General features: G+C 39.9%; 1 protein-coding gene and 1 pseudogene across 3 annotated transcripts in view; both read left to right on the forward strand.

Moving 5' to 3' along the window:
* Window positions 1–2,173, forward strand: part of LOC129844885 (zinc finger protein 345-like) — a 43,323-nt gene extending 41,150 nt beyond the window's left edge. For 2 of the 3 annotated variants that reach the window (XM_055913055.1, XM_055913052.1), the window contains exon 4: window positions 7–2,173. In XM_055913055.1, the coding sequence (XP_055769030.1) occupies window positions 7–1,451 (1,445 nt within the window). In that variant the 3' untranslated portion in view covers window positions 1,452–2,173. The remainder of the gene's footprint in view (window positions 1–6) is intronic. The other variant, XM_055913053.1, reaches the window with a different exon arrangement.
* A 1,275-nt stretch (window positions 2,174–3,448) lies between these two features.
* Window positions 3,449–14,975, forward strand: LOC129844888 (zinc finger protein 391-like; annotated as a pseudogene).
* The last annotated feature ends 1,019 nt before the right edge of the window (window positions 14,976–15,994 follow it).

Consider the following 15,994-nt stretch of genomic DNA (forward strand, 5'->3'; position numbering starts at 1 on the left):
CTTTAGCAGGAGAAAGACCAGACTCAGAAGAACCAGAGCCAGGGACGTCCAAACCAGCAAGAAGACACCAGTGTTCCCACTGTGGAAAGAGTTTTAACCAGAAAGGACACCTGAACCAACATGAGAGAATACACACAGGGGAGAAGCCTTACCACTGCTCCCAGTGTGGAAAGGGTTTTAACCAGAAAAGCTACCTGAAAAAACACGAGAGAATACACATAGAGGAGAAGCCTTACCACTGCTCCCAGTGTGGAAAGAGTTTTACCCACTTGTGTAATCTGAAAACACATGAGAGAATACACACGGGAGAAAAGCTGTACTGCTGCTCCCAGTGTGGAAGGAGTTTTACCCACTTACGTAACCTGAAAACACATGAGAGAATACACACAGGGCAGAAGCCTTACCATTGCTCCAAGTGTGGAAAGAATTTTACTGACTTAAATAACCTGAAAACACATGAACAATTACACACAGGGGAGAAGCCTTACTGCTGCTCCCAGTGTGGAAAACGTTTTAACCAGAAAAGCTACCTGAAAAAACACGAGAGAATACACACAGGAGAAAAGCCTTACCACTGCTCCCAGTGTGGGAAGGGTTGTAACCAGTTAGGTGACCTGAAACGACATGAGAAAATACACACAGGAGAAAAGCTGTACTATTGCTCCCAGTGTGGAAAGGGCTGTAACCACTTAGGTGACCTGAAACGACATGAGAGAATACACACAGGAGAAAATCTGTACTATTGCTCCCAGTGTGGAAAGGGTTGTAACCACTTAGGTGACCTGAAACGACATGAGAGAATACACACAGGAGAAAAGCTGTACCACTGCTCCCAGTGTGGAAAGAGTTTTACCCACTTACGTAACCTGAAAACACATGAGATAATACATACAGGGGAGAAGCCTTACCACTGCTCCCAGTGTGGAAAGAGTTTTATCCACTTATGTAATCTGAAAACACACAAGCAATTACACACAGGGGAGAAGCCTTACCACTGCTCCCAGTGTGGAAAGAGTTTTAATCAGAAAAGCTACCTTAAAAAACATGAGAGATCACACACAGGAGACAAGCCTTACCACTGCTCCCAGTGTGGTAAGGGTTGTAACCAGTTAGGGGACCTGAAACAACATGAGAGAGTACACACAGGAGAAAAGCTGTACCACTGCTCCCAGTGTGGAAAGGATTTTACCCAGTTAGGGGTCCTGAAACGGCATGAGAGAATACACACAGGAGAGAAGCCTTACCACTGCTCCCAGTGTGGAAAGGGTTTTACCCAGTTAGGGGACCTGAATCGGCATGAGAGAATACACACAGGAGAAAAGCTGTACTACTGCTCCCAGTGTGGAAAGAGTTTTACCCAGTTTTTGAACTTGAAAACACATGAGAGAATACACACACAGGGGAGAAGCCTTACCACTCCTCCCAGTGTGGAAATCGTTTTAATCAGTTAGGTAACATGAGAACACATGAGAATAAACACACAGTAGATAAGGATGTAGGCTACTGAACAGTAGGAAACAGGACAGATTTTAGGCTGCTGAACAGTAGGACATAGGAGAGGTGCAAGCCCTATACGTGGTGGGAGGCTGCAGAGACTCGGGAAATTCGTGTTAGGTATTGACTTTACAGTGTTTTCCTTACTGCATGTATTTTTATGTAAATAAACTGTTATCTCAGAATGATGTTGGGGATAATTAAGTACTGGTGCTATAATGTCTGGCGCCGCCTCCACTGGCCAATAGGGATGTGTGTCATAGTATCATAGGGTATCATAGGGATGGGTATCATAGGATATCATAGGGATGGGTATCATAGGATATCATAGGGCTGTGTATCATAGTATCATAGGATATCATAGGGATGGGTATCATAGGATATCATAGGGATGGGTATCATAGGGAATCATAGGGAATAATAGGGATGTGTATCATAGTATCACAGGGTATCATAGGGATGTGTATCATAGGGGATCGTAAGGATATCATAGGGATGGGTATAATAGGATATCATAGGGAATAATAGGGATGTGTATCATAGGGATGGGTATCATAGGATATCATAGGGAATAATAGGGCTGTGTATCATAGTAGTGTGCTGAATAACTGATGAATAAGTAGTGGTCCTATAATGTAAACTCCAACAGGAAATAAATTCTAATGTATAACTTCAAGATAATTTTCACTCTGGTTTCAATTACATTTTCATCCAAACTAACAAGCAAATACTTTATGAATTTATTGTTACAAATCAACTTGCAAGGTTCCACAGATCAAAAGGGCAAAGCCTTGCAGATTGATGGCTGGGGTCCATCTGATGATAAGAGTCTGGGAAGATCAAAGCCTTGCAGATTGATGGCTGGGGTCCATCCGATGATAAGAGTCTGGGAAGATCCAATAGCCGTATTTGCCAAATTTGTTAGAAGTAGTGTAAGATAGTAGTTAATAGTGTAAGAATTTGAGTTGTGTAATTTTGCCAAATCAAAATGTATTGGGGGTATGTGAGACAATGAAGATGTACCATAGTTGTTTATTATATTGTGATTGTCTTGTATATACATATATATATTAGGGTTTGATTGTTTATATATTAAGGGTATGTTGTTTATTATATTGTGATTGTCTTGTGTGTGTATATATATATACATATATATATATATATTAGGGATTGATTGTTTATATATTAAGGGTATGTTGTTTGTTATATTGTGATTGTCTTGTATATATATATATATATTAGGGTTTGATTGTTTATATATTAAGGGTATGTTGTTTATTATGTTGTGATTGTCTTGTGTTTATATATATATATATATATATATATATTAGGGTTTGATTGTTTATATATTAAGGGTATGTTGTTTATTATGTTGTGATTGTCTTGTGTTTATATATATATATATATTAGGGTTTGATTGTTTATATATTAAGGGTATGTGAGACAAGGAAGACGTACCATAGTTGTTAATTAGGAAAGGAAATTGTATTAATTATCGGATGTTGTGAAACAAACAACAATTGTGTCTGTCATTGTCTGTTGTCATTACAATCGCCGCCTAACCTTGTTGTATTTCCCCTTCCCCTTTTGAAAAGGACTACCATGTAAATATCTGTTAAGCATTATTGTGTTATCCTTCATGATTTTCTTAAACTGTATGTGGAGGCGTCACCAGCTGGAGCGCCTTTATTGTATGTATTTTACAAACTGTCAATTAAATTCAATCAATATACATGTTCATGTTAAGCTTATACTTCTGTGTACAGGAAAGTATTATTTGTAAGACGGAAGAGAAAATATATCAGCTTATTGTTAAATTATTATGACGTAAAGTGTTTCCAAACTTGTTTCCAAACTGCGTTACCCACTCCAGCCAGCAGATGGCGATATGCGTCTTTCAGCTGACTCTTCTTGCGTGACGTGTAATCTAGTGGACTGGACCCTTCTTCAGGAACAACAACACGGCTACTCTTTCAACCACCTCGGTAGCTTACTAGCCAACATTAAACTGAAAGATTGACGCTTTAGACCATGTTAATGTACATTAGCTAATCTCAGTGTTTTAAACACAATTCTTTTGACGTTTCTACTGGTTAACTTTAAGCTAATTTGGTTGTTTAATTTGCTAAGTTGTTAAACATTGATACTGAGCCTAGCGTTAGGCTAGTCGCTAATTCTAACATCCCAGACTATGAGCTCACTAAACTACTCATCCCCTGTTAAAGAAGAGGTCTGCTGTATGCAGAAAGAAGCTCTGAGGCTGAACATTGTCGTGAAAGAAGAAGAGGATGTTATAGAGGAAACAGAGGAAGAACCTTTCAGAGAGGAAGAGGATGCTATCTCAGTAGAGGTGAAGGAGGAAGACGTCTTGGGAGTGAAAGAGGAGGAGATAGAATATCAGATTAACACCAGTGAGTACTGTCTTAAACAGGGACACAAACTATGCCGTTGTTGAAATAATGTGGGGTTTTAAAGGGGCATTATACTGAAGTTCTACACTTGAATATGTTGTTCAGTACGGTAGGAATTGTTAAAGGGGCCATCTGCCTTTGTTAGTTTTAATCTGCCATTGGTACATATATTTTGGGGACTTTTAAATTAGATTTATTAAATTATCCATGTGGTCTACATTAAAGTGCATCTCATCTAGTATAACAGGCTTTTAAAATGCAATGTTGGAGCATAATTTATACTTAAAATATGAAAGGGATGCAAAAGGCACCCATTTAGTTGAATGACCCTTTAACATTTGCATTTTAGGCCCTGTTTAGAGAGATTAATGCCTCTTGTAAGACCCTATGATTAAAATAGACGGTCGTAAGTTTACCATCTGTTTGATGTTCTCATTCACACAGGAGAGAGACATGACTATTGTGGATCCTCTGGGGAGCCTCAACAACATCCTGATGCTGACGAGTCAGAGAAGAGTCTCTCCAGATCAGAACACCAGATGGTACAGCTTGGTCTGGTGTAGCATACAGCTTGCTCTATCTGGGTCTGGGCTGGGTTTCTGTAAAGCACTTCATGACAGCGGTGACATAAGCATCCATAATGATATGTGTCTGTGTCCCCTCTTTATGGTTACCAGGACAACGCTAGCCCTTCCTACCTCCCGGAGTCCCCGTTTTGTGCCTCTCCCGGTAGCACCTTACTGCTGGGTATGAAGAGGTTGTCTGTGCTGCTGGTGGACTGCAGGAAAACAACAGGGCTGAGTGGAACTGTGAGAGGAGGAGAAGAGAAGAAAGGATCAGATTTGACTCATCAAAGTAAGTGCTGTAGTTTAGTTCGAACAAATACAATAGATCTGCCCACTGGTATCTGTTACCAGGACAACCAGCAGAGTTCAGTTAGTTGACAGGAAGATAGACTGGTGGATATGGATGTTATGAATATCATAACACTGAAAAAGGATTCTGCCAATGAAAAGAGAGAAACCAATAGACCATATAAAACCTTGATGAAAGTTAGCTTTGGAGAGAAAGTTTCAAGATGATCTGATGTGAGGTGCATGTTTTACAAAACCTTTTCCTAAAAACATAGATGTTACATTGTCTGTCCCAGTCAACCCCCCCTTTCTTTACAAGACTCTAGAACACACAAACTAAACTCCAGACACTTAAATGTGGTCTGTATTGCTTCATTAACATCTGATCTACACAACTTGTTAAACAGGCCAATATATATTTTAAAACAAGCTCCCTTTTTTGTCTTGATCTCCGTCTCTGTAATGGACAAAGTTCATTTAATTTCATACTTTAACAGGTCAAATAAAGCCTGAACTCCAACATATATACCTTACAGAAGATGGTTTCAGTTGGAAATGACTAACTTTATTAATAAAATGTGTAACTGATGCTAACAGTTGAAATTCCTCCACTGTCCCTGTCCCCATACCAGGCTCAAACCAGTGATCCTCTGCTTCTCAACACACGTGACCGCTCTCTTTGAGAATAAACTATATTCAGAGTTCTAGAGCCACACACTCACTATAGCACAATATTTACTATAGCACAGTGTATTTAACAGATGGTGAGATCAGAAACAAATCAGCCCCTTTGTTGCTCTGTTTCAGAGCTACTCTGCCTTCTGACGAAAGAAAACCTTTTCAACTATAAATGTATATTTGGCTGCCATTTAGGCTGCAACAACTATACAGTGCAACACCCCCTGATCTGTTGTTTTATGAAGGGTCACCTACGCCCAGTACCCAAACAGCTAGTCCCATCCTGGGATTTTTATGTTTTGCTTGAGACCATTTCTGCTGTTGGAGCCGCTGGAAAGAATAGAAATTAGATTTATCTTGTTTAAAACTGCTTTACATTAGCCATTACATCCGTATAATGAGTTACACCCCCATACCTTCATGAGGTTCTATAGTAGCAAGGACCTGACACCTCCGGAGGGCTTGATGGCTCAATCCACCAGAGGTATGGCTACAACATAGGCATTGTTCAAAGGCATCTCTGTTCAAGAGATCTGTAATGCAGCATGTTGTGGTGATGTACCTTCATGAGGTTCTACTGACTGGACATCACTACACATACGGTGAGTAAAGTGGGGACTTCTGAGGGATGATCCTGTCTAGACTTGGCATCAGAGAGGGTATGAGCTCTGTGGTAGTTGACTATATCCCCAAAGTGAGAGACTAACGAGTCACTGAAATAGAACTGAAGGTTCCCTTACGGAACCCTGATTCTATGATATTCACCAGATTACCTAACAGAACCCTGATTCTATGATATTCACCAGGTTACCTAACAGAACCCTGATTCTATGATATTCACCAGGTTACCTAACAGAACCCTGATTCTATGATATTCACCAGGTTACCTAACAGAACCCTGATTCTATGATATTCACCAGGTTACCTAACAGAACCCTGATTCTATGATATTCACCAGGTTACCTAACAGAACCCTGATTCTATGATATTCACCAGGTTACCTTTCACACATGGAAGACGGGAGCGACTATGTCCCTGATATAGGAAGTGGTCTGCTATTGGCCATTGCTATCGGAGAGTACAGTGCCTCCTGAAAGTATTCAGACCCCTTGACTTTTTCCACATTTTGTTATATTACAGCCTTTTTCTAAAAACACAATACCAAACATTTTTGTTTGATAATTTTGCTAATTTACCAAAATATACAAAACTGAAATATTACATTTACTTAAGTATTCAGACCCTATACTCAGAACTCTGTTCAAGCAGCAGGTTCTGCTCTGGAGCAGTTTTTCATCAAAGATCTCTCTTAAACGAGGACTGTAGCATCTAATGATGAAACATTATGGAGTCTTAAAGGAGGACTGTAGCATCTAATGATGAAACATTATGGAGTCTTAAAGGAGGACTGTAGCATCTAATGATGAAACATTATGGAGTCTTAAAGGAGGACTGTAGCATCTAATGATGAAACATTATGGAGTCTTAAAGGAGGACTGTAGCATCTAATGATGAAACATTATGGAGTCTTAAAGGAGGACTGTAGCATCTAATGATGAAACATTATGGAGTCTTGAAGGAGGACTGTAGCATCTAATGATGAAACATTATGGAGTCTTAAAACTTCTTATGGCTAGTGGAACCCCTCGAAAAACATTCCGCTGAAAAGGCAGAGCGCTAAATTCAAAAATATTTTTTAGAAATATGTAACTTTGATGCATTCACAAGTGCAATACACCAAATTAAAGCTTAACTTCTTGTTAATCTACCCATCGTGTCCGATTTCAAAAATAGCTTTACAGCGAAAGCACACCATATAATTATGTTAGGTCAGAGCCTAGTCACAAAAACACACACAGCGATTTTCCAGCCAAAGAAAGGAGTCACAAAAAGCAGAAATATAGATTAAATTAAATTTATCACTAACCTTTGATGATCTTCATAAAATGGCACTTATAGGACTTCATTTTACACAATACATGTATGTTTTGTTTGATAAAGTTCATATTTATATCCAAAAATCTCAGTTTACATTGGCGCTTTATGGTCAGTAATGTTGTGCATCGAAAACATCCGGCAAATTTTCAGAGGCACATCAATTTACAGAAATACTCATAATAAACATGTAAAAGTTGATAAAAGATACAAGTATTATGCACAGAATTACAGATATACTTCTCCTTAATGCAATCGCTGTGTCAGAATTCAAAAAAGCTTTACGGAAAAAGCAAACCATGCAATAATCCGAGTACGGCGCTCAGACACAAGCCATGCAGATACCCGCCATGTTGTTGAGTCAGAAATAGCGTTTTAAATATTCACTTACCTTTGATGATCTTCATCAGAATGCACTCCCAGGAATCCCAGTTCAACAATAAATGTTTGTTTTGTTCGATAAAGTCCAACATTTATGTCCAAATACCTCCTTTTGTTAGCGCGTTTGGTAAACAAATCCAAACTCACGAGGCGCGGGCAAGTCCATGCGAAAGTTCCGATGAAAAGTTCAAAAATGTATGTTACAGTTCGTAGAAACATGTCAAACGATGTATAGAATCAATCTTTAGGCTGTTTTTAACCTGTTAAGGATAGGGGGTGCTGTTGTCACTATTTATGGAAATCGTGTAATTTTTGAAACGGCTTCCTACAAAATTCTTGATCGTACAATATGCATATTATTATTATTATTATTGGATAGAAAACAGTCTATAGTTTCTATAGGCGTTGAAATTTTGTCTCTAAGTGGAACAGAACTCATTCTACAGCAATTTCCCTGACATGGAGTCAGATTTCACACATTTTGGCCCCTGTTCTGGAGTCAGTTTTAAGGCCACTGTTATTCCTATGAGTATACGAACACTGCTTACGTCTTCCCCTGGATGCCTTTACGTGATGACGATTTGAATGGTATCGATTGCCCAATCACAGCCACTATAAATGAAAAAACCCTGTAGGTAGGAACTCTTTTCTTGGTGCGTCATGCGCGCGGAGGATACCGAACTACTGTTTTTCCAAGCATTAGTGTAGCCAGTTATATTTCTCCGGTCATATTTTTACTCGTTATAGGAGTTAAAAACATCATAAGGTAGTTAATTTAAAGCATTTTATAGCAATTTATATCCGTTTGGTGCGATTTTGGGACATTTATTTCTGAGCCACTGTGAATCTCTGGGCACCGTTCCAGTTCATGCCGAACGCAATGTGCATTTCTGCATGGCAAGAGGACAGCTTTCGACCAAAAGACGATTAGACCCAAGAAAGGATTCTTTGACCAAGATTCTGATGGAAGAACAGCTCAAAGTACGAACAATTTATTATGATAAATCGTGTTTCTGTCGAAAAATGTTAGTGTCTTAGGACGCCAGTTTTTTTGAATGTAAAATGTATGAATGTAAAATGTAAAATGTAAAAAATGTAATTCCGCGATTGTATTAAGAATTAAATTGTCTATCAATCGCTGTCCACCCTATATTTTTCAGTCACGTTTATGAGTATTTATGTATACGACTAGATCACTGTCTAATATGGCGCACGAACATTTTCTGACCAGCTGGGCTACTTTTCTCATTGTCTAACCATGATTTTGGTGGCTAAATATGCACATTTTCGAACAAACTGTATATGTATGTTGTAATGTGATGTTACAGGAGTGTCATCTGAAGAATTCTGAGAAGGTTAGTGAAAAAATTAATATATTTTGGCGATGTTTACGTTATCGCTCTCTTTGGCTAGAATCAATGCTGGGGTAATGTTTGCACATGTGCTATGCTAATATAACGATTTATTGTGTTTTCGCTGTAAGACACTTAGAAAATCTGAAATATTGTCTGTATTCACAGGATCGGTGTCTTTCGATTAGTGTATGCTGTGTATTTCTACGAAATGTTTGATGATTAGTAGTTAGGTAAACACGTTGCTCATTGTAATTATTCTAGTCCATTTGTGACGGTGGGTGCAATTGTAAACTATGACATCTACCTGAAATATGCACATTTTTCTAACAAAACCTATCCTATACCATAAATATGTTATCAGACTGTCATCTGAGGAGGTTTTTTCTTGGTTGGTGGCTATCAATATCTTAGTTTAGCCGAATTGGTGATAGCTACTGGTGTTGGTGGACAAAGAAAAAATGGTGGATTATGCTAATGTGTTTAGCTAATAGATTTACATCTTTACATATTGTGTCTTCCCTGTAAAACATTTTAAAAATCGGACATGTTGGCTGGATTCACAAGATCTGTGTCTTTCATTAGCTGTATTGGACTTTAATGTGTGAAAGTTAAATATTTAAAAAATATTTTTGGGGGGAATTTCGCGGCTCTGCCTTTTCAGTGGGGGTGGGGGGGGTGTGCCGCTAGCGGCACCCCGGGGCTAGACAGTTAACATAAATCTTCAATAATGTTCCAACCAGCGAATTCCTTTGTCTTTAGAATTGCAATGGAACGCAGGTCGCTCTCACGTGTAGGCGCATGACCAGCTCATGCCACTCTGGCAGACCTCTGGTTGAAACAGCTCTCATTCCCCTCTCCTTCACAGTAGAAGCCTCAAACAATGTTCTAAGACTGTTGACATCTAGTGGAAGCCTTAGGAAGTGCAATATGACCCCATAGACACTGTACATTCGATAGGCAATGAGTTGAAAGCTACAAACCTCAGATTTCCCACTTCCTGGTTGGATTTTTCTCAGGTTTTCGCCTGCCATATGAGTTCTGTTATACTCACAGACATCATTCAAACAGTTTTAGAAACTTCGGAGTGTTTTCTATCCAATAATACTAATAATATGCATATCTTATCTTCTGGGGATGAGTAGCTGGCAGTTTAATTTGGATATGCTTTTCATCCAAACGTGAAAATGCTGCCCCCTATCCTAGAGAAGTTTTTAACAGATGCACTTTGTGTGTGTATACTGAACCAAAATATAAACAACGATTTACAGTTTATATGAGTCAGTGATTGTAAATAAATAAACGAGGCCCTGGTCTATGGACTTTACATAACTGGGCAGGGGCACAGCCATTGGTGGGCCCTGGAGGGCATACGCCCACCCATTGCGGAGCCAGGCCCAGCCAATCAGAATTTGTTTTTCCCCACAAAAGGGCTTCATTACAAAGAGGAAATACAACTCTGGTGGCTGGTCTCAGACAATGTGGAAGTCCTGGGCTGGCGTTGTTATATGTGGTCTGTGGTTGTGAGGCCAGTTGGATGTACTGCCAAATTCTCTAAAATGACGTTGGAGGCGGCTTCTGGTAGAGATTTTAACATTCAATTATCTGGTAACAGCTCCAGTGGATATTCCTGCAGTCAGCATGCCAATTGCACGCTCCCTCAAAACTTGAGACATCTGTGGCATTGTGTTGTGTGACAGAACTGCACATTTTAGTGGCCTTTTATTCTCCCCAGCACAAGGTGCACCTGTGTAATGATCATGCTGTTTAATCAGCTTGATATGCCACACCTGTCAGGTGGATGGATTATCTTGGCAAAGAATAAATGTTAACTAACAGGGATGTAAAAAATTCTGCCATCTTTTTTTTCAGCTCATGAAACATCCAACACTTTACATGTTGCGTTAATATTTTTGTTTATTGTAGTTACTCTCATTTTTAGGAACATCTTCCCAAATATTTCACTTTATTTTTTACTTTACCCAAAATATGACGATATCAGCGATAGTCAAAATGTTGAAAATCTGTGAACGTCTAAATAAGAAATTGGGCCATTTAAACAGCAGGCGTCGAACCCTTTCGACAACGGGGAGATTTTACTGATGTGCTTTGTGTCTTCGACGTAAAAACAAGTTTTGGACTTCCACTTAAAATTATTTATTTACTTATTTTATGTTTAAGGAAGTGTGTACAGTTGTGGCCAAAAGTTTTGAGAATGACACAAATGTAAATTTTCAGTCTGCTGCCTCAGTTTGTATGATGGCAATTTGCATATACTCCAGAATGTTATGAAGAGTGATCAGATGAATTGTAATTAATTGCAAAGTCCCTCTTTGCCATGCAAATGAACTGAATCCCCCCCCCAAAACTGGAAGCTTCAAAAGGAGGGTGATGCTTGGAATCAATGTTCTTCCTGTCAACCATGGTTACCTGCAAGGAAACACGTGCCGTCATCATTGCTTTGCACAAAAAAGGCTTCACAGGCAAGGATATTGCTGCCAGTAAGATTGCACCTAAATCAACCCTTTATCGGATCATCGATAACTTCAAGGAGAGCGGTTCAATTGTTGTGAAGAAGGCTTCAGGGCACCCAAGAAAGTCCAGCAAGCGCCAGGACCGTCTCCTAAAGTTGATTCAGCTGCGGGATCGGGGCACCACCAGTACAGAGCTTGCTCAAGAATAGCAGCAGGCAGGTGTGAGTGCATCTGCACACAGACTGATATTCTGCAAAAGGTACAGGGATTGGACTGCTGAGGACTGGGGTAAAGTCATTTTCTCTGATGAATCCCATTTTCGATTGTTTGGGGCATCTGGAAAAAGCTTGTCCGGAGAAGACAAGGTGAGCGCTTCCATCAGTCTTGTGTCATGCCAACGGTAAAGCATCCTTAGACCATTCATGTGTGGGGTTGCTTTTCAGCCAAGGGTGTGGGCTCACTCACAATGTTGCCTAAGAACACAGCCATGAATAAGGAATGCTACCAACACATCCTCCGAGAGCAACTTCTCCCAACCATCCAGGAACAGTTCGGTGACGAACAATTCCTTTTTACATCATGAAGGAGCACCTTGCCATAAGGCAAACGTGATAAGTGGCTCGGGGAAGAAAACATTAATTGTCACCAGGGTGGATTGCAGAGGTCTTGAAAAAGAAGGGTCAACACTGCAAATATTGACTCTTTGCATCAACTTCATGTCATTGCCAATAAAAGCCTTTGACACTTATGAAATGCTTGTAATTATACTTGAGTATTTCATAGTAACATCTGACAAAAATATCTGAAGACACTGAAGCAGCAAACTTTGTGGAAATTAATATTTGTGTCATTCTCAAAACTTTTGGCCACGACTGTAGCTCGCATTCTGTATCATACAGCTATGAAAATAATATATTTAGAACCACCTGCTCGATTGGAATTAAGCGACGTCTGTGTCTTGAGTGTCCAAGAACGGTTTAGTTTTTTGTGTTCTGACTTGTAAAACAGAATGAATAAAAAAGTAATGTAAACATTATCAGTAATTGCCAGGAAACTCTACAACATTTGTTTGAAAATCACACCAAGATTGTTAACTTTAGATTGTCAAAACTGGCCTTAGCTTATTGAGCGATCTGATTAGGATTTACCTTCGTAGCAAGGCCTATTTATCATGTGGAGGTTTCATTCAGATCTCTTTTTTTAAAAACACACTGTCTTTGGCAGGAGAAAGATCAGACTCAGAGGAACCAGAGCCAGGGACGTCCAAACCAACAAGAAGACACCAGTGTTCCCACTGTGGAAAGTGTTTTAACCAGTTAAGGGACCTGTACCGACATCAGAGAATACACACAGGGGAGAAATCTTACTACTGCTTGCAGTGTGGAAAGGGTTTCAACTGGTCAGGGGATCTGAAAAACCATGAGAGAATACACAGAGGGGAGAAGCCTTACCACTGCCCCCAGTGTGGAAAGTGTTTCAACTGGTCAGGGGAGCTGAAAAACCACGAGAGAATACACACAGGGGAGAAGCCTTACCACTGCTCCCAGTGTGGAAAGGGTTTCAGGCATCCGGCGAATCTGAAACGGCATGAAAGAATACACACAGGGGAGAAGCCTTACCACTGCTCCCAGTGCGGAAAGAGTTTTAACCGTTTAGGGAACCTGAAAAAACATGAGAGAATACACACAGGGGAGAAGCCTTACCACTGCCCCCAGTGCGGAAAGTGTTTCAACTGGTCAGGGGAGCTGAAAAACCATGAGAGAATACACACAGGGGAGAAGCCTTACCACTGCTCCCAGTGTGGAAAGAGTTTCAACTGGCCTGCGGATCTGAAACGGCATGAGAGAATACACACAGGGGAGAAGCCTTACCACTGCTCCCAGTGTGGAAAGAGTTTTAACGATTTAGGGAACCTGAAAAAACATGAGAGAATACACACTGGGGAGAAGCCTTAACACTGCTCCCAATGTGGAAAGTGTTTCAACTGGTCAGGGGAGCTGAAAAACCATGAGAGAATACACACAGGGGAGAAGCCTTACCACTGCTCCCAGTGTGGAAAGAGTTTCAACCAGCCGGGGGAGCTGAAATGGCATGAGAGAATACACACTCCTTACCGTTGCTCCCAATGTGGAAAGTGTTTCAACCAGCTGGGGGAGCTGAAATGGCATGAGAGAATACACACAGGGGACTTGCTGTCTTATATTGTTGACTTATAATGATTACCTGTTTTTACTATATGAACTTGAATTGTTAAAACATATATTTGCATGTTTTTATTAGAAAACATGAATTGAATATGGAGTATGAATATAGAGTAGGTCAGATTCCTTCTGTTTTAAATGGTCCTTTTTTAAACTCTGTGTTTGTGTTTATCTGTGTGTCATTCCTCCAGCACTGCAGATAATCAAGTGTTATTTGGATGTGATGCATTTGTTCCGTTGTTTACATTTGCAATGTTGGCCCACTGATGATTTAATGAAATGAAAATGTTCACAGACTCTGTAATACAAAATGTTAATTGTATGTGTCCACATATCTGAGTATGTGACTTGTGGTGGATGAATCGGAATTAGTTGGGTAACATAGATAATTAAGATGTCTTATCTGCATAATATGCTGATGTGATATACTTGTTATTAGAATGTATCCCTTCGGACTCTGGTGTTGGCAGTTGCACTTCTTCCCTCAGCTGGGGCTCAGTCACCTTGGTCCCAGAGAGGGGAGAGGTCAGGCTTGTCTTTCACATGTCCCTGGTGCTATGCAGAATATCAGGAAGGGAAGAGGACAGGAGGGAACATTGTCTTCATATGTGAATGTATCTGTTAAACTATGTGAAGGGATGGTGTGATTAATGGGGAACCAATTACTGGTTTCCACAATGTCTGTGCGGAAGTCACTCCCTCCTTTGGCATTGGGGGGAGGTGTATGGCAGTGTCTGGAACCATTGTATGTCTTCTCTGATGTTGCACTTATCCTGGGATAGTGTATGACCTAGAGGCTCACTCCCCTCAGTGAGCTTGTCCAGGAGTGGGGTCAAGAAGGGGTTTTACTTGAGATGGGAGTATCTAGAGTTGACAATTGAGTTATGCCATTGGATGAGTTGGTGTTTTTGTGCTATGAAGTACCAGGAAAGAGATTAGAACCTCGTCTTAGGGACCAAACTGAATGATAAATTATAGCGAATGCTATCTGGCTACGGGATACTCCTTTCTCATTATAAAGTCTCACTTTGTAAACTGTTCCTAATATCTGTGGTTTATGTCGACTAGGGGGGTGGATCTTTGCTATAAAAGATCTCAGTAGCCATTGTGTTGCCACTCAACGGTTCATTAGAAATAGTGAATTGTTGAAAGTCATTGCAAAGATCTTATTATTAAAGATGTAGTTTAAGTATAACTCTGATTGGTGTGTGACGTTTTTAAGTATAACTCTGATTGGTGTGTGAACTTTGTCTCTTCTCATTTGGTAATACAGAAATTAACCACCACAGACTAACCTTGTGAAACTGACCTATTATAATCTCCTGTTCCTGGGAGTATCATCCTGAGTTGCAAACCAGCTGCACCTGTGTCCTTGTATGAATAAAGTCCCTCCCAGGAACAGGAAACTATAAAGATATGTGCTCATCACCCAATGCTTCAGGAATTTAGACTGTCTACACTGCGCTGTGTAACTGTTATTCTCTCTGAGCTCAGAAATAAAGAATCTTGGTTTGACTTGGACACCAGCAGATCCTTATTTTATAATATCCACCTCACCTCTCCCACGGATTGCTGTTTATCATTGTCTCAATGACGAGTATTTTGTTTTATTTTCCTGGGGTCATTTACAAACCTCCCACTGGTTGAATAAACTTTGTTTCCACGTCATTTCAACAAAACAAATCCACGTGATGATGTTTGATCAATGTGGAAAACTGATTGGATTTGTAAAAAGCCATGAACATCAGGTATTTTTAATTTTTCACGAACTGGCAACCTAAATCCAATGGCAGGTGACATTTTGTGTTGATTTCATGTTGAATTCACTTTAGTTGACGACTCAAAGAAATGTAAATAGAAACTAGATGTTGAGCTGACGTCTGTGCCCAGTGGGCTGGTTTGAATACGTGGCAGGTGTTGGATCAATATCCACCTTAGTAGCTAAGTTTCCATGCAATTTGCGGCAGATTTCCATGTGAATATTCTCAAATCTGCAGAAAACAATATACACATTTTCCCATCAGAAATGTTTGCATCGAACAGACTTATTGCGGATAAAAGGCTTTGCGTTATGACGTAGTGCACAAGAAGAATAACGTTTGCTGTTAAATTCCCATGTGCCGAATGAAAAATACAAGTTAAATTGGTTTCCATCACATTTTCAACTCTCCTGAGGGTTTTAAAAACTTGTGTAAAATAGAAAACGTGCTCTTG

This window comes from Salvelinus fontinalis, unplaced genomic scaffold (assembly GCF_029448725.1).
Source record: "Salvelinus fontinalis isolate EN_2023a unplaced genomic scaffold, ASM2944872v1 scaffold_0246, whole genome shotgun sequence".
Lineage (NCBI taxonomy): Eukaryota > Metazoa > Chordata > Actinopteri > Salmoniformes > Salmonidae > Salvelinus > Salvelinus fontinalis.